Source organism: Pteropus alecto, unplaced genomic scaffold (genome assembly GCF_000325575.1).
Source record: "Pteropus alecto unplaced genomic scaffold, ASM32557v1 scaffold61, whole genome shotgun sequence".
Classification (NCBI taxonomy): domain Eukaryota; kingdom Metazoa; phylum Chordata; class Mammalia; order Chiroptera; family Pteropodidae; genus Pteropus; species Pteropus alecto.
In genome coordinates, this window is record NW_006434835.1 from 17,379,658 (window position 1) to 17,403,559 (window position 23,902).

A 23,902-nucleotide genomic window follows, 5' to 3' on the forward strand; every position below is an offset into this window, starting at 1 on the left:
CAGGGACCTCCCAAGGAGGCCCCTTGTCCTGCTCCTAGAGGCCCCAGCGGCCTGGGTTCCCTTGTTCCTTCCTGGCCAGCTGCCTGAGTCTGTCACACTTTCATCTTCTTGCTCAGGCCCACACCGTTCTGGTTGATGGGCACAGTCCCCAGACCTGTTCACGCAGCCTGAGAAGATCCTTCTTGGCAATAGAAATAGCTGGGGACAGATGAACCCACCAGCAGGTCCCTAAAGATAACCATGCCATGGATCCATCTCAACCAGATCTATAACAGAGACCTGAACTAGTGGGGGACTTGAGATGTCCAAGATCTAGTCCTTCCATGAATTATGCACCCAGGCAGGTGTGTAGTATATACTTATTCCCATATATTTCTAAAAGAAGTATTTGGATAAGTTTATAAAATATACAAACACACACATACACACAAATAAAATATACTTAAAGAAAAATAACAGCCACTGGGAAGGAGAAGAAGGAAGCAACTCTATCAATATTAGCATTGTTGTACTTGAGCATCAAACTCTCAGCTTCCTGGCAGCCAAGGTAAAAAGAGAAAGCATGCTAAGACTTTCAGAGATCTAACTTCAGGATCTACATCAGTCCTCAAAGGAGACAAATTGTTTCCTGGCATGGAATCCTAAAAGACACTCCTAAAAAGGAGACCACGGGCCACAAATGTGATTGACAGTACCTCTGACTACAACTTGAGGACAGACACACAACTGGCTTTACAAGGCTTATCTGTTGTAATCACTCTCCAGAACAGGCACGTATCTTTTTGTCCTTTAGCCTCAGGGTCTCTGCCAGCTCATGCAGTGGGGATAACACCATGGAAACCTCCAGTTCAGGCCCTTTAGGATGAAAAATCCGAGCACTGTTCCTCAACAGGACTGATTTCCTCTCCTTCTCAGGGGACTTACAAGCCAAGTTCAGACTCTGGTGCAGAGGATGAAAGATGACGCGGTGAGTCAGATTTCCATTACTTTTAAACACTAATTTTCTAACCCACAAAAGTCCCCAAATGGAATGGTCTGCCATGAAAATGGTGAGCCCCCTGTCACCAGAGGCATTCAAGTAGCAGTAGGGTAGCCCTAGTCAGAGACCCTCTGGAGGAGATTATGTCAGTGGGGAGAGGTTTGTTGCTGATCACAATGACCTTGAAAGTCCTTCCTGATGCTAATCTGAGGTCTATAAAAAAAACCTCTAAAATTCTTTTAGCTCTGAGATTCTGATTCTATTATTTTAAGTGGGCAAGGAAGTCTTAGAAGGTTGAATGAATTTCCTAGAGCTATGGTGTTTTTTGTTTGTTTGAAATTACCAAGCATTTTCTTCCTTCTATGTAGAGAGTAAATTTCCACGAGGACTGGAAGGTTATCACGGTGCTGATTGGAGGCAGTGACTTATGTGACTACTGCACAGATTCGGTAATGGGGAGGCGGGGTTCAGGCCTGCTTTCCTCCTGACTGACCTGGAGGCCTTGGTGAGCCTCTTCGAGAACAGTCCCTAGAATCAGCCCTAAGATTGTCTGAACAGACGTGCGTGTGTGCGTACGTGTGCGCATGTGCACGCACTCACGTCTTACTCCATGACCCTCGGGTTTCTGACTCCACCTCCACGTCCCAGATGGCGTGAGGTAGCAGGTGACAGATAGACGGTGCTTCTATCCCCCTGTCACAATTTCTGAGAATTCAGAAAGAGAAGAAACTGTAAACACCAAGCGGTTGGAAGGAGAACTCTACTTTCTGCTCCTGAACCAAAATTCTGGCTGGAGGTTCCAGTCTCTGGCTGGCCCCGCTTTGATAACAGCGAGTAGTTAACTGCTCATCTCAAATTCAGACTTGATGAGGTAGTGACAGCTGGAGGCCAGAGGGCGAACGAGTCCTTAGGGCCACAGCCAGAAGGGGGGCCTACGACTGCCCCCACAGCCCTCTCCCCCTAACCACCTTCCCCTCTCCCCCCTGTCTCCCCAGAATCTGTATTCTGCAGCCAACTTTTTTGACCGACTCCGCAATGCCTTGGACATCCTGCATAGAGAGGTGAGTGGTAACAGCTCAACTGTGGATGGGGAAAGAAGGTGAAATACCCCCTGCCCTGAAGGACACCTCCAAGGGCATGGGCTCTTCTTTTTCCAGAGGTTGGGTCCTACCCCTAAGGAAGCCTCATTCCATTTGGAATCAGCCCGGAAGGATCTCAGGCTTGAAGAAGGGAGGGCAGTGTGTATACTAATCATCCCCCCGCCACTACCTGGGATATTCCCTGGTGGTCACAGCTGGGTGGCTCCAGGCTGGGCACTGTACTCTGGACCATAGGGTGGGTCTAGAGCAAGCCCCTCCCTGGTCCTGTGCCCAGCAATGTGCTCTGTCCTCACCCCTGGCATAGGCAAGCTGCTCCTATACTCTGACCTCCAGATGCTTCGCTGGTGGCTGAGTTGCCAGGCCTGCTCAGCAGAGTTAGTCCGGATTGGGATGGAAGGAAATAATCAAGGGCTGGAGAGAAATAATCAAGAGCTAATGTCCTGGCAAATGGGGTACCTATTTCACCAGATTTAAGCTAACGAATTTGACTCCACCAACTGTTGGCTGAACAGAGCTGAATTCAACATTTAGACTTTGGTCTGCCATGTTGTCCCACTCCAGGAAGTGCCATTCATACTGCAGCCCGTGTGGGTAACATGGCCTGCATGGTAGCTCTGTGGAGCTCAGGGACCTCTGAGCTGGAGTTCTACAGAGAGCCTGGAGCCTGTACCCACCTCTCTGGGCTGTAAGGCAGCTAAAGGAAGGAGCCCCTGGAGCCCCTCTCTCATCTGTGGCCTTGCCCTCAGGTGCCCAGAGCCCTGGTCAACCTCGTGGACTTCATGAACCCCAGTGTCGTACGGCAGGTGTTCCTGGGGAACCCAGACAAATGCCCAGTGCAGCAGGCCAGGTAGGCAGGTGCCAGCTGCCCCCAGCTGGAGGAACGCTCACCATCTATCTGGTCTGGCTTATGCAGTGACTCCTTGGGGTCTTTGTGACTTGGTCTGTCCAGGTGTCCAGGTCTGTCCAGGGCATCTTGAGCCATTCCGGGAGGTTGGAGCCATGTCTTCCCCTTTATTGAACCTCAGGGTGCTATAAGGAACCTCTGTGACATGGAGGAGCCCAAGGGGAGAGGTCAGGTCTAGGGCAAAGACTAGTGCTTGAGAGACAGTGTGGCCCAGCCTGTGAAGGGACAGCATTTAGGGTTATGTACGTACGTAAGTGGTCAAACTGAAGCAGAAGGCGAGGAAATGAGCCACACAGTCCAGTCGCCTTTAGGGAAAAAAGCAAACTGGTTAGGGACACGGGGAACTTCAGAGTCGAAAGGTTTGTTTCTCAAGCTGGGTGAGAGGTATATGGGTGGGTGTTTTATTATCCTTCATACCTCGTATGTACATTTACTTATTTAACAAATGCTTTGTAGAACTTACTGTGCACCAGGCACTGTCCTGAGTGCTTCAGAGATAATATCTCTTTTAATAATAAGTATATTTTATGGGTATGAAATGATACATAATAAAATAAAAGGAGACACCGTGGGGCATTAGTATGAACTAAGGAGATGTCTGGGGGCCATGAGTGTCAGAGGCCCCAAAATACCAGCTCCAATACTAGAGGGTGCATTTTTATTTTTAAAAATTAAACATTGCATTTTCATTGCCTGAATTCATTAGTCCGGTGTAATTTGCTGTAGTCACAGTGCCTACAGTTTAATACTTGTGCTATTTTAATATGAGAGGGCTCATTCATATACCCTTGGGACGTTATCCACTCCCTGTGTCAGATCTGAAACCTGCTCCTGAGCATGTGTGTCAGAGCCTCAGGTCACATGTGCTCCTAAGCCTGGCTCTAGTGAGCCACGCTGTGCCGCAGAACTAGACCCTGACCAGAACTTTGGTTCTGGGTCTTCCTGCCCCCCTCTCTTTGTGCAGCATTTTGTGTAACTGCGCTCTGACCCCGCGGGAGAGCTCCCAAGAGCTGGCCAGGTTGGAGGCCGTCACCAGAGCCTACCAGGTGAGACCAAGAAGGGCACCATTTGGTGTGCCTTCCCCCCACATGATTTACACACCAGCCCTGAGCTCCCTAGGGAGTCACACAGGTGAGGTAGGCATGCAAGATTCGAGGGAGATCTTCACCATCTAGGCCCCTTCCTCTGCCCCACCTGGCTGAGGCGTCTTAGGTACCCTGGTTGGAGTCATCCCAAAGGATTCCAGGTGGCAAAGCCCTCATGGCCCAGCTACACGTGGTGGCTTAACCCTAACACTTGGCCTGAGGCGGGCAGTAGCCCTGGATGCTCCGTAGGACTGCCTTTCTCTCCCCTTCACCCTGGGGCCACCCACCTCCTCAACAGGCAGGCCATGAGTCGTCGTAAGAAGGTTGTAGGTCCTGAATCTGGGGGTCCCCGGGAGACTCTTCCTAGGTTTTTATTCCTTGTAGGACTTCCTGGCCCTTCGAAGCTTGCAATTCACTTAAAAGCAAAACAGAAAGGTGACCCAACCTGTTGCTAATTCTCTAGAAAGAGCCTTGCAATTAAGTGTGTTTGTGTTCTCAAAGGAAGGGCTGAGGTAGCAACTCACCCCCACCAGGGAGAGGGGGGTCGGGACTCTGCCCATCGCTCCCACCCTTGCCCCACTGGGCTCTTGGGCCACCTAGGGCCTGTGCTAAAGGCACCCATGCATGTGTCCCTAGAACAGAATGCGCGAGCTGGTGGAGTCAGGCCGCTATGACACGCGGGAGGACTTCTCCGTGGTGCTGCAGCCCTTCTTCCACAACATCCAGCTCCCCATCCTGGAGGTATGCTCCCTGCCCTCCCAGCGGGGCTCCCAGAGAGAAGAGGAAATTCAGGGCAGAAATGCCAGGTGCTTCCATGAGAGTGTGAATAAAATGAAAAAGCCGCAGGCAGCTCTCCAGGTGCTGGTCTGAGGGGCGCAGACTCCTTGAACATCTGAGCTGCATTCCCGGAGGCTGCCTGATGTAGGGTGTTCTCATTACTATTGAGAGCAGCCTCCATTTTATTGAGCACCTACTATGTGCCAGGCACTGTCCTTGCCATACATCGAATCTTCACAACTATCTTTTGAGGGTGAGTTTTATCATCCCCATATAACACAGGCTCAGAGATGTGAAGTCACCTTCCAAAAATCACATAGGAAATACGGAACAGAGAGGCAAGATTTGAACATGTCCAGGTCTAGAATATTCACTTTCTGCCACACACACACGACATTGCGGTCACCAAGGAGAGCGCTGGGTATTGTTTCTAACCTGGCCATACTCTCCAGTGGACACTCCCACTGTGAGCAGAAGAGGATGTGAGTGGACCAAGGTGGGTCTCGGTTATGTCTACCTGGGCCTCCATCCTAGAGGCTTCACCTAACTGAAGGGAGCTTCAAGCACCCTTGAGTGCCTCAAGAGAAAGGAGGGTGGCACACTTTCCTGGAATCGGCCTGCCCCGTTCTCCCCACCAAGGCCACTGAGATCTGCCGGCCAAAGGCTGGGAGTACCTTCTCCCAGTGGGCTGGCCGAGACTTCCTTAGGAACTAGGTCCCATCCTCTCAGCTATGGTGTGGGCCAGGCGTCACACAAATGTGCCTGGAAACAAATATGGCAGTTTTTTTAATTTTATTAAATAAGAGGGATTGTCGGGTTAGAAAGGAGGATGAGGTTTGGGGGCCACCCAAGGCTATGAATCTGTGGGATCATTCTCATCTCCTTCTTTAGGTGGGCAGGCCTTGTACAAGGCCAATGGCTCAGAGACCCAAAGAGCATTGAGGGATTGATCCCAGGGGTCAGGTCAATCAGCTGTGGCTCCCTGTCCATCCTCTGTACCAACAGGATGTTGAGGAAGTATATTTCTCTTCTCTAGGATGGACGCCTGGATATGTCCTTCTTCACCCCAGACTGCATCTACCCAAGCCAGAAATTCCACTCTCAGCTCTCCAGAGCCCTTTGGGTCAATATGGTAAAAATAAGTGGGGTGTCCCTGGTTCTCTGGGGTTCTAGTCTAGAGCAGAGCGCCAGCCCCCACAGAATGGAGCTTGTTCTTGACCTCCTTTGCCAGCAAAGTATAGAGGAACAGTGACTGGCACATCTGTAGAAGTCTAGAATTGAAACTATGAAGTCTTTAAGATCCCAGGATCAACTACACCCTCTTCTCTGTGCTTTGGACTCTGATGAGGGACTATTTGCATGAATGTAAGGTAGAACCTCACATTTATTCAACATTTTCTATATGTTGGCAACTGTGCTAGGCGCTTTAAACCATGTTACCTCATTTAAGCTTCTCAACACCCCTGCAAGAGAAGTATTATCAGTTTCTGAGGAAGCTGAATCCCAGAGAAGCTAAGAGAATCACCCAATATCCCACAATTGGCAACTGGCAGAGCCCCCGAGATCAAGTTCGGAGTTTTCCCCGCTGTGGGATGCTGCCAGGGAATATTCACTTCCACAGAAACAAAGGAGTACACCTGTGTCTCTCTTTTCTTCCCCAATCAGCTTGAACCACTAGGAAGGAAAACGGAAACCCTAAACCTGACAGCAGATATATCCCTCTCCTGCCCGACTCAGGTAATCAGGGAGGGCCAAGGTTGATAAGAAGGCTCATTTTAGCAGCTGGCGTGTGGGGCAGGTGAGAGACTCAGGCTGTAGGTGAGGTCTAGCGAGAAGCCGGCCAGATCAGAAGTTGTGGTTAGTGGTGGTAAAGCCTGAACTGGGAGTTTCCAGCAGGGCTAGGGTCAAGGAGGAGAGCCTGGGAGCTGTGTGGAGGAGGGGCAAGTAGGAGTGGCCTTTCGAGAACTTGGGTGAGGACTCGGCTCCTTTTAAGGAGGAAAATGTAAGTGATTGTTCAACTTGATTTCGGGCCCAGGGATGGGGGCAGGTTCATGTTCCTACTGCCTTTTCTAGGCCATCTTATGGCTTTTTAACCAAATAAGGCCAAGGCCTGAGAGCCCTCAATAGCAATAAAAGCAGATGGGCCTGACCCAATCTGGGAGGCTGGGTTTCCCTCCTGGGTTGGCTGCCTCTCGGGCTCCCACCTTCCCAGCTGAGCAGGGAAGGCCCTGCAGCTCCCCCGTGCGTCTGCCAGGGGTCCAGAGAGGGCGGCAGCCCTACCCAGACCCATGCCTCCTGTCTGCTACCTCCCCCACCCCAGTCTTCGGCCCAGGCTCAGCCTTGTGTGCCGTCAGCCTCATCAGGAGAATAAGAGGGGTGGGAAGAAGGATGATATGGAAGCGGGGTGGGGCACTGGCCTCAGAGGGCTCAGTTCCTGGGCGTTTGGAGCAAAGGAGGTAGTCAAATGAGGTAACAACCAGTGCACCACAGATGCCTCCAGTCCGAATGGTCAGATGCTGGCTGGAAGGCTGGGGCAAAGGCCTAGGGGGATCTACTGTGCCAGAGGTAAATGGTTTAATTGCTAGATCCTGAGCATGTCCAGGAGGTTCTAGGGGGAGGGGCCAGGCAACTTCAGTAGTAGGGGCATTTGGGGACTCAGCAGCGGCTTCAAACCATACTGGAGGTAAGTGTTTCAATATTTTTACAACTCATATGGCCATACTTAATATCAGCCATGGAAAACTCTGTTCAATCTACCAATTCAGCCCTTCATTAAGTAGTAAAAGCAATAACCAATTCCAGGGAGCCATCATTTGCTCCTCCTCTCCACAAACATTTCTTAAGTACCACGTCAGAGCGTAGGCACTGGGTCACGAAGAGCCCTGTCGCCACAGGCCGCGAGGTACGCCATTCTCCTCCCCAGACCAGGCAAGGAACCCCGAAAGGATGGGGTCCCACCAGCACTCAAGCCACAGTGGGCTCTGCTCCTCCGTCAGAACAGAGCCTGAGTCATTGATGAGCAAAGGATTACAAATCTAGCCTCCTGGAACCCTAGAAGCCCAGCCTAGGAGAAGCAGTTGCCAGGCAACCCCAGGGCCATTCCCAAACACTCCATCTGTTGGCCAGCCCAATTTCGCCGCACCACACTACATAGCATTCTGTGTTCCTCAGGTCCCATCTGCTCCCTCCCATGTGCCTTGGAGCTATATAAAAGTCCACGAGCATCTCAGTGTGAGCCGACAGGGGCCAGGCGGCACATATTTTAGTGCTAGCTGTGTCTAAACATAGAGGCAACAGGCAGGACCCAGTGGGAGGAGGGGGCGGAGAAGGATGGGAGCTTTCTCAGCTTCTTCCCTGCTCCTCCCCGACCCCAGTCAACTGTAACTGCATTCTGCCCAGGCAGGTTGGGTACTTAACAGTACTCTATGAATTGCTGTTGGACTTTCAGGTTGGACAAACGATTTTACAGACAACTTTTGAATAGCTGCTCTGTGGGCTGAGACTGTTGTCCCTCCCTGCCTTCCTTGCCTCTCTGCCCACTCCTTCCCTAACCCAGGGCTACTGACTGTGGCTCCTCAGGCTTTGAAGAAAGCAGTTGAAAGACCAGCATGGTCCTTTTTCAACTCTTATTCGTCTTGCCTTCTCTAAGCGTTTGATAAAGTTATCCACCTCCTCTGTGAGTTTCCGGGACACGAAAGCATCTCCATTGTTCTGTTTTTCTAGTTGCTGCCCCTTCTCATCTCTTAGTGACCCTCCTTCCTTCTCCCAGCCTCAAAAACGTGGACATTCTCCAACTTTCATGTTTCAGCCCTATTCTCTTTTCTCTCTATCCCCATCCCCTCACTCTTGGATTTGTCCATTTCCAGGGTTTCCTGTTAAATTTCTTTGCATGCATCTCCAAACCTGTGTCTTCATTTCTTACTTCTTTCCCAAACTCCACCTCTATATTTCTAACCTTTAAGAGCTGCTTCCCCTTTGGATGTCCTATGTGGCATAAGATCACCCAGAAGGCAGCTTAAATGTCTGCCCAGGGTGCCAACAAAGCAGGGGAATCAAAGAGAGAGGGACAGACGGAGAAGCAGAGAAAGAAATCAAAATAATTTCAAGTGATATATCATCCAATCTTTCATCTTGGAGAAAGCAGAAGTTTGTTGGATTCCCTTATCCATACTTACTGTTAAGCAATGTTTCGATTTTGAATTACTTTTGGGGGACACTATTATCTTTTGGATACTTTGAACTTCTAAATCTCCTGATCCTGCCCTGACCTCACTAATACTTCAGACTCAACAAACATTCATTTGAAAAATAATTTTTGAGTAAGGAGTGTCAAAATAAGAACTAAATATTCGTCTTCTCGAACTCTCTGATCCTTAGGACTTTCCTGTTTCTGTCAGTATTATTGTGGTTTTCACCGTTGTACAAACATGAAACATCGGGCAGGAACCCTAGCTGATAGGATTCTTCCTGGTGCCCCTCCCATCTGCCCCTCCTCTCCATTCCCACTGCCAATACCCCAGTTCAGATCCTTATCACTTTGTATGTTAAAAGTTATCTGGTCCTACCTTCCCATCATAAAACAGCAGAGAATTATATGACCTTAGGATCTCAGCGGGGAGGGCCTTGGAGTCCCGTTGATGCAATCTCTTACAGAATAACTGAGTTATTCTACCACATCCCTCCGAAGGCATCATTATAGTCTCTACTTAAACTTCTGCACTATCATGGCAAACTGTCAAGTGGCTATCCATTAACAGGTTGTGGAATTAGACTAGTAGGTCATGAACCAGAACGTTTGGAAGGGGATGGGGTGGATGGGATGGAATGGAATCAGAAATGTCAGAAGGTGTTCCATGTAGTACTGTTATGTCCTCCTCTCCACCACCACCGCCACCAAGTCTTCTCAGTTCCCTCAAACATCACAGACAAGCCTTCCCAAACCCTGTCTCATGTAGTAGGTATGTCTCCTTGGAACATGGCCCCTCTTAAGCTGGTGCCCAGACCTGCCTGTGCACTCCAGTTTGGTCTGAGCAGCACAGAACAGAAACAGCTCCACTTTCTCACTGTGGAACTTTATACCTAGTAATACAGTCAAGATGAACATGACCTTTTCCTGAAGCCAGTGACTCACGTTGCTGACTCACATCAGGTAGCTGTCCAGCTCTGCCCCCTGCCAGGCAGGCCACACCGTCTTTGCACAGACTTTCTTGCGCTGGCATTTAATGGGCTTCACTTTTCACTTACCGGTGTTACAGAAGGAGCCTAAGAGAGCCCGGTAGACTAAGTGGAATCCCTTCTCGCGTAGTCTGCTCAGCTCCAGGCCTGTAGACCACTCTGACTCGTGCATGTATCACACGGCCAAAGGTCAACAGAACAAGTCCTGGGCACCCCAGGCCACCTGTCTGTCACTGGCCTGGACCTGTTCTCATTTCTCCTGCTCTGGCCTCATTTTCCACCACATTCTGGTGTCTCCCTGACCTCTAACCCCTTTGATTCAGTCTCCCCCTCTGTCCCGTCCCCCAACGCTTGGATCATGTGACCAGATAGGCCCTCCAGTTGGACTTTCAACACTCCCAGAGGGACAGGGCGCGTGTCTGCCCTCTGGTTATTCCTGTGCTGGCCACTCTGAGACGAGCTCCAGCCTTCATATCCTAGGCCCAGTCAGGGCTCCCTTGAAGCAGAGGGGAGGGGAGAATTAATTATCAACCCCTCTCTCCTTGAGTCTTGCCTGTAAAGGCCATACATCTCCAGATCTTGCAGCCATTCCTCCGTAATCACTGGGCTTACTGGCCACACTATTCTTCGATGCCTTACTGCCACCCCATAGCTTCTCAATGCTCTCTGCCTGACTGGGTTGTAAGCCCCTTTATTTCCTCCTCTCATCCTAGAACCTAGAACAGTGCTCTGAACACATGGCGCTCAACAAATGTGGGTCAGTTATTTATAGAATGCTCCCAGCTTGCTCTTGTCTGATGGTGAATGCTCAGGGGATGCTAAATAACTTGAACGGGAGACAAGCCTAGCTAGCCATGCTGACATGCCACTGAAAGCCCTCTTTTGCCTTGCGCGGTTGCGTTCTGGTTAGGAAGGCCTGGGATGTCAAGCCGCAGCTCTGCACTCACAACTTGCTCTCTACCTGGAACAGGTCCCTTCCCCACTCTGAGCCTCAGTTGCTCCTCGTTTGTAAAGCGGGGGCTTTCAGGGGTTGCAAACTCAGAGCAGGAACACGATGGTGTGGATGGGATCAGGCCTGAGATGAGAGGAGGTGGCAAGGACAGAACCGAAGGGAGCACGCCCCTCCTGAAAGCGTTCAGATTCTTCTCTCCTCCCATTTTTCCTCCTCCTCCTTTGCTAATACCATTCAGGCCCAAAATAAAGCAGACTAAAACAAAACAAAATATCTCCTGGATGGGTTCCGCTCACAGACAGTCAGTTCTCAACCCCTGGAATTGATCTCCAATGACCTCTTATCCAACATTCTGCTCCTTTTTCTTTTTCTCATTTTATTCCCCAATTTTCCCTTCTACTCCACTGACCACATCTTGTGAAAGAGTTGACAGCCCTGGGCCATTTGGCATTTCCTGATCAGTGTCTTATTAACTGGTTCTTGCTTCATTATCAAGTTTTACATTTTCCTCTTACCTTGCTTTTCCTGCTTCTCCTTTGCCTCGTCCTTCTTCCTTCTTGATTAATCCACCACTTGCAACTGAAAAGACTTGGATTCTTGACTGGGCTTGTGTGAAAACTGATTGTGAAATAGATAAGTGAGTAGGGAATGAAGAGGATGTTTCACGAGAAAAAACATGACCCAAATATATGAAGCCAACCTGATGATGGTAAGACACATAGTTCAAAGGAGGTGGGGGCGGGGGGATGGAGGAGGGGAGGGGAGATACTCAAATGTGTTGATAATCGTAACACTTTTTAGAAAAGATAAAATGCTATAATGTGAATCTCTTGCCAGATACATTACAAAGGAAAGAAAATAGATCATTCTGATGATTAAGGAGTTGTGCAGTTGCTAGGGTGAAAACAAAAGCATAGAACTCTGACTAGAACATACTAGAATCCTTTTTAGGGCTTTCATTGTGTATTCCTTGCCAATGCTGATAGGTAAAACCCTCTGGAGAATGAATGAAATTATGTTTATACAGTTCTTTCTATCTGAGTGTAGAAAAATCATGTTAAATAAATGTAGAAGACAGGATTGTTAGTTCTTATCTTTCCTAAGCAACGTTCGATGCTGCCAGATAACCTCTCCCTGTGGTTTCTTTTCTTTCTTAGAAAGAGCCTTTCCTGAGAACCCTCCGGAACAGCAACTACACATACCCCACCAAGCCAGCCATTGAGGTACCTAACCCCTGACACACATCTGCCTCTCTCAGGGACAAACCATTTCCGCCTGCAGTGACTTGGGGTGTGGTGCAGGTTTCAGAGTGTTAGCTTAAGCAGAAATGTACCCTTCTTACATACTGGAAATTGGAATGTAAAAAAAAAAGTGTCTCCTGAACCACAAAGTCACAGGATTGTCCTAACATGTCCTCAAGTGCTTAGCTGACATCAGCAACCAACAAAAGGAAGTGCCATGGATCAGCTTTCTCTGCCCTTTGAAGAAACATCATTTCTGATTAGGCAGCTCAGCCTTTCACGAAGGAATGAAGGGAGGTAGTAGGCATGATGTGCCATTGACTTCCTGTAAGGTGGGAGCTGAGTGGAAAAAAATCTCAGTTCCAGGGGCTGGGCCCAACAGGAAGCTGACTCATACCCAGGTGGGTCCTCAGGGCTTATTTGATTCAAGTCAACCATACTGGCCCCGAGGAGCCCAAAAGGATTCAAGACCCATGGCTTTAAGAACTGCTGTTCCAAAGATGGACTGGAGGGTCTTGGACCTCACCAGGCCTTGCAGGACCAGGCCCATTAGTTACCAGGACAGGAGCTCAGCCGCTGGGATAGGGGTTCAACCATCAGGACAGAGGCCCAACCACCAGTTCCAATAGTTCAACTATGGTATGTCCAGTCTTATGTTAGGGGCCAGAGGGAATTCAGAGAAGTATCAGATGTGGTCCTGCCCATGGGAGATTAGAGGTCATTCCATGTCGAGCACGTACTATGTGTCAGGTACTGTTCCAGGAAGATGGAGCAGAAGATTGGACAGATGGGTCCCATCTTCATGGAGCCTACAGCCTACTGTATGGGCATTCAATAAATAGCTAAACACAATCATTTCAGAGAGTGTTAACAGCTCTGAGGAAGCTGACATGTGATGGGGCGCTGGAGGAATGGCAAGTTCCGGTGGCTGGGCAGGCCAGGCCAGTCCTCTCTGAGGAGGAAGGATTTGAGTCGGGACACACATGATGAAAAGACACCAGCTATCTGGAGAGGCAGGGTCCCAGGCAGGACCGTGGAACACAGAGGTTCAGAAGCAGGGCTGAGTTAGGTGTATTTGAGGAAGAGGAAGAAGGTCAGAGTGGCTGTGGGCATGTGAATGAGGTAGAGAGAGGGGTGAGGAGACCAGAGGGGTTGTCAAGTTGTCACACAGAATCTGAATCCCTCAGTGGGAAGGTCGACTTCAGGTGGAGAGGTGTGGGAAGCCTTTGGAGATTCTAGGAGACAGTGCCATAATGTGGTTCACCTTTGTAAAAGATCTGATTAGTGTGGGTTGAGGAGCAGCAGGAGTGATGGAGGAAGGACCTTTTACGAGCCAGCTGAAGTGTTGAGACTAACCTATAGGAAATTATTAAAGAACTATTAGATTCTAAGTTCCGGGGTCCCAGCCCTGACAGCTTCATGGCTGGGCAGCCTCTCTGGATTCTCTCAGGCTCATAATAGCCCAAGGGAGGCTTGTCCCAGGCAAACCATTGACCAAAAGTCATTATAATTGAAATATCAGCTACATCTTGTCAATCAGACATTTATTTATTTATTTAACACTTATTCATTTGGATGCCTAAATGGAGTAGGCTCTGTGCTAAGTGCTGGATATACAAGATGAGCCGAGTGGGTTGGGCCTGCCCTCTTGGACCTTGTAGTCTCATGTATCTTTGCTTCTGCTGCCAGAAGAATTAGAAATCCAGGCCTAGGATGTGCTGTTGCTTATTTAATACCTTGCCTTTTAAAATAGCCACAGGCAGGCAACATCCACATTACCTGGGAATCTGTTAGAAATGCAGAATCTCGGACACCATCCTGGTCCTACTGGAAATCAGAACCTGCATTTAACAAGACCCCGAGGGCATTGGGGTGCACTGGTGTCGGATGCAGCATGTGGTTCTTCCCCGTGACCACAAGCATGCTCACGTTCCAACCTGTGTCTGTTCATCTACATGGAACCTGCTTGTCTCTGGCTCACCAGCTATCTCAGAATTCTAAAGAGCTCAGGGCTACTTTTTTTTTTAATTGCATTTTCCCCGATATTGGTCATCGGCACACAAGCATGTTCTTAATTTCAACAAAACATCCGCAGAGAAGAAGGAATCCATCGGTGTGATGAATTGAGTGATCCCTTGGAATAAACTAAATTATATCAGTTTAAGCAAATAATATTCAAAAGCAGTTTCATTTTGCTCCCTCGAGAGAGAGGTGTTTTAACAAGACTTGTCTTCATCATCATCTGACCAAAACAGAAGATATGAGCTTCCAAAGCTTCTGACAATCACATCCCCCACAATCACATCCCCCAAACAGTCGACGCCCGTTTGTGGAGCCCTACTGTGCACTCAGCACTGGGCTAGTCCCTTGAGCCCTCCTGGGGATGTGCAGGTATTTGAGACTCTGAGGGAAAGACTATTTCTCCCCCAACTTGCTGGTACTGGTCATTTCTGTGCCCTCTGCTTCCCACCCCATCCCTTCCTCCAGCACCTAGAAAAGGTGCTCTGTATTCTAGAGACAAGGGAATTTGACTAAAGGTATCTAGGTTATCGGCATTATTTTACACACACACATGAGGAAGTGATTGGCTATTCAATTAAATGTGCAAAAGAATATACATATGTACAGAAAAGATATGCAGAAACCAGTAACTTTGCAATTGTGAAAATGTCATGTTCTTTTCCTAAAAATATTCTAATTATTGTTTCGGTCCTAGCACTGTAATTAGAGTCCATTAGCTTAATGTTCAACACCACCACCAAAACCCATCTGTAATCTCTTATTAGGCATCCGCGTCTGTGTTCCTCTGGGAGACCACTCATAGTATGAGTACACAGTTTCTCCCCTGCTTTGGTAGGACTGCTGGCTCCTTTAAGAGTGTAGATGAGATGAGAAACACTGTGTGAGTGCGTACGTGTGTGCCCACACATTGTCTGTTTTGTGCCTAGGGGTAGGCAGACTCCATTTTCTCCTCTCTCCTTTCCTTTGCAGTCCACCTATAACTAACAGTTCTTACCCTCACATGATCCCCTACAGTGACATAGTTCTAGCCTCTATTGAAAATTCCTTAGCTGGTTCTTCTCGGGCTGCACGATCAGTGTTAGGCATTGTGTCTTTCCTCTTGTTGATTTAGAACTGGGGCAGTGACTTCCTGTGTATGGAGTGGAATCTTTCCAACAGTGTTCCCACCTCGGGTAAGCGAAAACATCATTTCCCCCTTCAATTAAGGGCCTTGCTAAGTGTCCAGGTGGTGGGAGACCCTGTAAACATGCCTCGGAGGCTTGAGCAGGACTCACTCATTGCCATGCAATGCAGACCTAGATCTGGGGCAGCCCACGGAAAGCTGGCCTACAGTCACTGCTGAGCTCCCAGGCCTCTCCACAAATCACACTTCTCATCTCCACTTAGTCCCAGTGGCAGCCCCCTCAGGTCTCCTTTCCCAGAGAAGTCAGGGATTGGGGTCCTCTCTGCCTGTGCGTGCGACCCCTGCGGCTGGAACTTATATGGACCCCGCCAGCGTGAACTGCGCTCCTCTCGGGATGGACAATAGACATCAAGCCCATCCATTACTTTCAGTGCCTTGGTTGCTCTGAATGCATGGAAAAGGCAAATGTGCTAAAGCCTTAGGATGGAAATAAGGATAATGGGGACCTGTGGGACTAGAGCAGAATCTCGGACTCCTAGTCAAGTTTATACTTTAAAAGAAAGACCTCCCCCTGACCATCCATCTTTTCGCTTGTCTGTCCTAGTCCATGAGCTCCGACCAGCAGACATCAAAGTGGTCGCCGCCCTGGGCGACTCACTGACTGTGAGTATTGAGCTGCGCCGGGCACGGGCACCAGCCAAGCCCTGTGCAGAATCAACTCTTCTTCCGTACTGGCTCTGCCTTCAGCATTTAACTGACACTATTGAGAATGTACCTGTATCAGGCACTGAAACGCAGCCAGGCGCCATAAGACATCACCAGGCAATCTAGAAAGCCCAGTTCTGCCCTTCCACAGTCTCACTCAAGCACCACCTCTTCCATGAGACCTCCCCTTCATCTCCAGGTAGAGACCATGCACCAACCTCCCGGCCAGGTGTTTCACCTGGGGGTGATGGTACTCAGCGAGTCTGCCTCGCCTTTATCAGGGACCTCGTCTCCGTCTACATGACTCATAGAGTGGGTGGGTCTTACCCACACATTGCCCAGTGTCCCTTCATGCTGTTTAAAGATGTGTCCTTTGGGGCAGAAGGAGCCCAGTTCCTGCACACAGAGCAATTTCACTAAATCACATCAGCCAACTATTTAGCTACCGTGTGCGAGACACACTGCACGCAGTTCTGAGGGAAAAGAAGTATGAGACATAGTCATGACCCTCAAGAAACTTGTCCAGCTGGGAAAACGAGAAAGTTACACCGGAGAGCTACATAGTCTGACATACAGGACTTTTAAAATCAGGTATTCGTTTCTGTAAAAACAAACAACTTCCGCATTTGCGTTTTAATTTCGCTATGAACATGGAGAAAGTTGTGGAAGGCTATACAGAGGACTCCTCACCATTAATTAGCTCTGGCGGGGAGGATTCATGGGTAAGGGGCGAGGAGACCCTGCAGCAGGGGACAAAGTTATTAAGGTCGGGGTAGATTATTAATATTTTGAGAATCTTTATCATTTCACTAGTTATGGTGAATACATATCATTTTGTAAGTTTCACAGAGGAATTTTTTTTTTTTTTTTAAGACAGTTATATTTAGAGAAAGCTTTATGGAGGAAATGGAAACCGACAAAGGTCTTAGAGACTGAATTCAAGAGTTCAGGGCTGGACGGGAGGGACTTGAGCATTTTGAACACTGCTGTGTTCGGCTCTCCTGAAAGGGCTGGAGCAGGTGGCCCCGGAGCAGGTGGGTCCGAGGCTCGCAGACTTCAGATCAATTTGCTTAGACCTGAAGGTTCCCGTGGACAGGAAAGGAGGGTGGTGAACAAGGGAAGGAGAGTGGAAACCAGAGGGTGGGGAGGTCAGAACGTTGGTGAAGGGGGTGGGCTTTGGCACTGTGGGTGAGGGACACCCACCACAAGGTCAGAGTCAGGAGGTATGAGGTTTGCGGAGAAGAGCAGGTGGACAGCCTGGTGAGAAGGGAAGAGACGTGGAGGCCAGAGAGTTGTGCGTGGCAAGGAGTGGAGAGTCTCACCTTGGAATACGGCAAGGAGAGAAAGAAATGGGAGCTAGAGAGACTGGGGATGGAGAATCTCAGCTCTTCCAGGACTTGGTTTCTGCCTGCGTGTAGAGGATTGGGGAGTCAGAATGACTCAGAGAAAAACGGGTACCACCTTCAGAAAAGGTAAATCCAGGCTGCTACACAGGGCAAGTAGGGCCTCTCCCAGTGCCCGTGGCCTGCACCTGGGCCCGGCCACGTCTGCAACCTCCTCGTTGCTTTTCACAGACGGCGGCGGGAGCCCTCCCAGGCAACTCCAGTGACGGGCTCGTATCCTGGCGGGGACTGTCCTGGAGGTGAGGATGCTCTGCACTTATTCTCTATTGATAATGTTCCCCCAAAGAGCATGTGTGGTGTGTTTCCTTGCCACCTCTCCAGAGACGACGCCAGGTTCCGTGGCCCAGTGCCGAACTGCAAGGAGCCCCCTGACCCTTGTGTTAGTCCTAAGGGTGATGGGAATCATGCGCCGGGGGCAGACGCTCTGGTTCTGACTCGGAAACATGGTAACATGTGGAGCAGCAGGTTGGGGGGATTTTGACAAATATGTTTCTCTTCCCCAGCGTTGGAGGGGATGGCGCCTTAGAGACCCACACCACGCTGGCCAGTAAGTAGCAACACAGAGAAGCACCGTCACTATGACCCTGCCAACCCCTCACTGAAGCCAGGGCCTCCCCGCCGAGCAAAGGCAGAGAAGATTATCTGCAGGGAGGGAAGTCAGCCACCCCTGAAAACACCCAGAACTGTCCTGCCCCCAACCTGCACCCCAACGCTGCACACCCATCTCCCTCTCACCTGTGCTGTCTGCTTCCTCCCTCTTAAAAGATATTCTGAAGAAGTTCAACCCTAACATCCTCGGGTTCTCCACCGGTACACAGGAGGAGACGGCAGGACTGAATGTCGCAGTGGAAGGGGCCAGAGCTCGGTGAGGAGCCGTGGGTATAGGAGGGGAGGACAGGAGGGTGGTGTCTGGGAGTCCCGCCCAGATGGGCACTCGTAGCTGCTATGCATGGAGCACTTCTGTGTGCTTGGCCCTGAGCTGACCTCTCATGTGATTATCTCATGTAATCCTCATACCCTTCAAGATGAGCACCAGCATGAGGCTTAGAAAGTTTCCTGAAAGGTCCAAAGTTATCCAAGGAGCCAGGATCAGACCAGATGGAATTGACTTTCCTTCTGCCCACTGTGCTGTTACCGCCCCTCAGGGCAGCAGGAGGAAGCGCACACTTGGGGTGGGTCGTCAGGAAGCAGCCGCACCCCCTTGGGGAGCTGGCCTGCTGACTCCAGCTGATCTCCCGGCCCAGCGGAGGTTCAGGTCAAATGTTCAGGGCACTTCTCGGCATCTCAGGAACTCAGTGTGTGACCTGGTGGCCGGTGGCCCTTCCTCTCTCTCCCCTCTCCTTGGAACCTCCAGTCCCAGCCGAAAGAGCTGTTATTTTGACATTAGGGAGTTAGATGTTTGAGTCCTCTGAAACAGCATGACAGTTGTTTGTTTTCACTCAGATTTCTATTGTTGACAACAACCCAGATAATTAAAGATGAAATGCCTGACAGAGTTCGTTGATATTCTGCACAGAGCGTGCTAGGTACATGCTTTATAGCAGGATCGCTGGACTCAGGTCACCAAGGAAACGACACTGGCTTGACTCATTGTGTATCCAGGGAGCATTCCTTTCAGACGTAGTAAAGAGGGCCCCAGCTCATTTTGAGGCTCTGAGACACAGGAAGTGATGTCAGTTCCTCAATGTCATAAGCAGGAAAACCTTATTTTTTTCTGCAGAAAACTGGGCTTCATGGAGCCATAATGAAGCTATTACTAACTGCTATTACTACCATTACTATTATTATTATTATCATCATCATTATCATCATTTATTATTCTACAGCCCAGGCTTCATTAACCAGGTGGTGATTCCTTAGTCTGTTGACATTCAAGCCCCTTTTTCCTTTCACTTTTACTGACTTTCCTGTTTCATGGCTGCTCAGTGCCTCCACCAGAACAAATCAGTGTCAGGGAAAGAAGTGACACATAGCTTCTTGTTAGTATCTTGTGTCCCTCCCATGTTAGGAGAAAGGCAAGTAAGCCATAAAGTAAGCAAGGTTGGAGAATTTTTCTGTCTCTCCTTTATTTGCACTCTGTCATTTAGTATGGTGTGGATAAGGATGAGTTAACGTAAGAGAAAGATGAATGCCACAGCATAGCAACTAAGATAATGGGCCCTGGGGTCAGACCATCTGTGTCTAGATCCAACCTCCCAGACTTGCTAGCTGTGTGACCTGGGGCAAGTCACTTAGCGTCTCTGAGTCTTAGTTTCATCATCTATAAATGGGGATAATAGTACCTACTTCTCTGGGTTGTTATAAGGTTTAAATGAGATAATCATGGAAAACACAAAGTATATAATATGTATGCCCCCAAAAATCGCCATTATTAGGATATTAGTTTCAAAGTTTCATTCCACATCTAACTTCCCTTCCAACGTTCAATAAGCAAAAATTCATTGAATACCTTCCAAGGGCTGAGCCCAGAGGTGGTTACTAAGAAGATAGAAAAGAATCAAATGGTAAAATCTCTGCCTATATAGTTTGCTGTCTAGTTGAGACTAAACAAAAACTTTAGGGGTGAAAAGTGTTATATATGGCAACACTGCAGACTGACATGATTTTGTACTTTGGAGTATAACCAACAGAAAGGTGTAGAGTGTGGACTGGGCAATCCAAATATAAATGCGGACCTGGAAGGGACCCCAGAAATATCTAGTTCAACCTCTTCATTTAAAAGATAAAAAAAAAGTCCAACCCTAGCAGGATTCAGTAACTCGGGCAGGCTCGCACAGCAAGTTTGTAGCAGATCTAAAAGGAGAACCCCGGTCCCATAACTCCCAGAGCAGAGCCCTTGGCACCGGGATAGAAAAGGAAATGGAAGAGGCGTGTGGATAAATGAGCTCAGAGAGAAGGCTCCCGGGAGGTAAGATTTGCTTTGAGCCTGAGGATAGGAAGAATATGGCTGGGAAGGGAGGAGGAAGTGGGCATGCCTGGTTTTCCCCTAGCACTTATTACCCATGAATTCCCCTAGTCCTGTCTTGAAACTGTTAAGAAGTTATAGGCACTTCTGTGGTCACCTTTAACCAGGACAGGCTTTCTTGATAGCTTTCTGGTGTATCCATCAATAGCAATAGTGTGTGGGCTGTCACCTGGATGTGTTAATGAGAAACAAGGGCAGGGATGGTGCCACGTGTGCTTGGCCACGTGCTCAGCCCATCGTGGCGTGCGGAGATTTAAAACGGCCATCCTGTACCAGTGACTGCTTCTATGATTTCTTCCAAGGAAGCTTCTATTGGCAGTATCCCTTTGTTGACATAGCTTCTCATATACACATCTTTAAAAAAGCTCTAATGGACATGCGTTACACTGTACACTTAAAAGTATACCACTTGATAAGCTTTACATACGCATATACCAGTGAAATTATTACTGCAGTCAGGTGATAAACACACCCACCTGCCCTGTCTCTACCCGCCCCCTCCAGGTAACCTTGGACCTGCTTTCTGTCACTATGGATCTTAATTTTTTAGAATTTTACATAAATGGAATGACAGACTATGTTCTTCTTTCTTGTCTAAACTCTTTCACCTAGCACACTTATTTTGAAATGAATCCATGTTGTCGAGTGTCTCATAATCCATTTCTTTTTATTACTGAGTAGTATTCCACAGACGTACAGATCTCATGCAGAAGCATTCATTTCTCTGCTCATGGCTGACATCCAGGAGATAAAAGAACTAATCCTGTCTGTTTCTGTTCCCCCTCACCCCCTGTCCCGTATCGTTCGTGGAGGGTGATAGAGAATAGTGCGGACATCTAAAGTAATTACAGAGGAGAAATACAAAGGAATAAAGGAACAGAGAGGAGGACTCAGAAGTAAAGATTAAAGTTGTGACGCCTGGAAAGGAGAAAGCTGAGGGATAATTTAGGGCTATGACATTTTTTCAAATATACAAAAGGTTATTTTTAAAACAGGCAGCCACATAAGAAGTGAACAGGCTCAGCTTGCAGTGAGAGAGCTGGATGAAATACGAGAGAACATCCCTGATGGAGGGTTGAGCAGATCCCACCCCAAGTGGCCTAGGAGGTTGGGGTCTGCCAAAAAGAGATGGTGGGGTGCAGATTAGCCCCTGGCAGGGTCTGGATCCATGTGGCTCCAGGTCCATGGCAGGTCTTTATCACTAGGTGGACACTTTGTGAGAATCAAGCCTTTCGATACGTTCTGAAGGAATAAACTTTACAAAGCGTTTGTTTTCTTGAAACACATCCTGGCCAGGCCAAAGTCCTATAACTTCAGCACTTGCTCTTGAGCCAGCTCTAAGGTCCAACTGCTCTTCCCCTGCCTAGGGACATGCCAGCTCAGGCCCGGGACCTGGTGGAGCGAATGAAAAGCAGCCCTGTGAGTATGGGACCCTGGGCTACCCTAAAAAGCGCCAGGTTTCCAGCTGGGGTGGGTGCAGCAGCCCTAAAAGAGCCCCCTCTGCACCACTGCAGCTCCTGCTCTCGGCTTGTCTTTGAGGGGCCAAATGAGCTACGACGGCAGGCCTGACCACAAAGGCACCATATTTGCTGCCCCTGCAACCCCCAGCTCTGTCACTCCCACCCCTAGGGCCGGCTGCAGGAGGGAGAGATTGAGCAGAGACTTGTTGATCTCTGGCAGCTTCCCTCTTTCCCCAGAGTTGGCTTAGCAGAGCCCTATTATGCAAATGCTGGGTTCTAAAAATAGGCTTCTCATTCCAGTCCTTCCGACCTTCCCTTTCTCCCGGCCCCTCTAAATCTTCTAACTGGTCCTTTTTTAATGCTATGTTTGTGCCTTGGAATTCAGCTCCTGGCAGGACTCCTATTATGGTGGTGGCTGAGTGGAAAGCAGGCTCCCCCGAGGGCCCCCCAGCCTCCACCCTACCTCTCGGTCCACGCCGGGCTCCCTGTCCTGTCCTCCCCCACTCCCCGCTCCCGCCCCAGTCCCAGATGTGAAGAGCTCTCCTAAGAGGCAGCTCTGGGCTTTTGCTTCTAGCTGCATCTTTTGCCCTCAGCTCCTTTGAAGGCCTTCGGATCACATTTCAGCGGTGTGTTAATATGCCCTACTTCACCTGGGGCTGCAGCCTTCTGAAGAGGTTTTCAAAGGGAAAATAGTCCTCTGCACTGTGTGAGCAGACACACACGCACATGCACACACGCGCATGCACATGCACACACGCACACACGCACACACGCGCACTCTCCTCTCCGCTCCCCCCGCAACCCGATCTTCCTGCCCCAGCACCAAGGTGAGGGAGGCTCCACTTGGCATTGCCTCTCCATCGTGATAGAGGGTGAAAGGCACTTGGCGGGCTGTCTAGCCTGGTGAGCACCACCTGCATGTGCCCCCCACCAGACCCTAAACTCAGGATCTTCCGTCCCCTCAGGAAATCAACCTGGAGAAAGACTGGAAGCTGATCACACTCTTCATTGGGAGGAACGACTTGTGTCATTACTGCGAGAACCCGGTAGGCCCCCGACCAGTCCCATTGGGAACCTGATGACGGAGCTGCTGACTAGTGTCGTTATCCATGCCCAGGGCCCCGAGCTCCCTCGTGCTCTCCCAGGCAGCCCCTGGCTCACACATGCCTCATGAGGTCTGGCCTTCCCCACTGCTGAGGCGTCCCTTGGAGAGCAGAGGCTTTGGTTCCCCAATTCCAAAAGCATCTAGACATACCCACTCTTCAGGCACTTGCTGATGGATGGGGAGGCCTCTCAAATGCACACAAAGAGTGTTCTCTGGTATCCAGTGGGCAACTCATACACCCCACCCACCCCTGCTTGCCGTCCCTGCCCTGTTTCTTGGTGTGTTTTTTTTTGGCGGGGGGGGGGTGCAGAGGGAGGCTGAAACGACGTCATAAACGGGGTTGGAGAAAACTGAACCCGTCGCAGTGGGGTGGCTTGCTGCCTTTCAGGGACATCACAAGTTCATCAGCCCTCGCCACTGGCCTGGGAGCCCAACCTCGTTTCTAACGTTCTTTCTGTGGGGAACTATGTCCAGACTTACAAACTTTTGGAAGTTATAACTTTTGGAACACATCTTGTTCTAAGCTGAGGACATCCTGTATTTTATTTGGCCAGAAAAAGGCAGCTGCCATAACTCAGGGGTCATGGCGGAATGTTTGGCGGTCACAGGCGGTGGGGGAGAAGCATTGATCATTCCCTGTGGCTCAGAGATGACCACTGAGGGACAAATGAGCATTCCTCCCCCCACATGGGAATTCACGCTTCCAGGCCATTTCCCGTCTATTCTCCCCCTTAACTGTCCAGACTCAAGAGGCAGAAGCAAACCAGCCCCATGAGAGTTTAAATGTCATCGTGTGTGTCCTAGACTCAGCCGAGTCCAGGAAGCCAGACGTGAACCCAGAGCCACCTGTGGCCAGTGCCTCTACAAGCCCCAGAATGCCAGTCCCTGTGGGAACAGTTTACATTC

The 23,902-nt window shown here is 49.5% G+C and overlaps 1 protein-coding gene across 1 annotated transcript in view; it reads left to right on the forward strand.

Annotated features, from left to right (window-relative positions):
- Positions 1-23,902, forward strand: part of PLB1 (phospholipase B1) — a 120,842-nt gene that overhangs the window by 84,893 nt on the left and 12,047 nt on the right. Inside the window, exons 37-52 of the mRNA XM_006910435.3 lie at positions 916-967; positions 1,348-1,428; positions 1,975-2,040; positions 2,826-2,926; positions 3,948-4,029; positions 4,705-4,809; positions 5,882-5,977; positions 6,511-6,582; positions 12,130-12,195; positions 15,347-15,407; positions 15,963-16,021; positions 17,638-17,705; positions 17,970-18,013; positions 18,232-18,331; positions 21,799-21,850; positions 22,857-22,937. Of these exons, the coding sequence (XP_006910497.1) occupies positions 916-967; positions 1,348-1,428; positions 1,975-2,040; positions 2,826-2,926; positions 3,948-4,029; positions 4,705-4,809; positions 5,882-5,977; positions 6,511-6,582; positions 12,130-12,195; positions 15,347-15,407; positions 15,963-16,021; positions 17,638-17,705; positions 17,970-18,013; positions 18,232-18,331; positions 21,799-21,850; positions 22,857-22,937 (1,186 nt within the window). The remainder of the gene's footprint in view (positions 1-915; positions 968-1,347; positions 1,429-1,974; positions 2,041-2,825; positions 2,927-3,947; positions 4,030-4,704; positions 4,810-5,881; positions 5,978-6,510; positions 6,583-12,129; positions 12,196-15,346; positions 15,408-15,962; positions 16,022-17,637; positions 17,706-17,969; positions 18,014-18,231; positions 18,332-21,798; positions 21,851-22,856; positions 22,938-23,902) is intronic.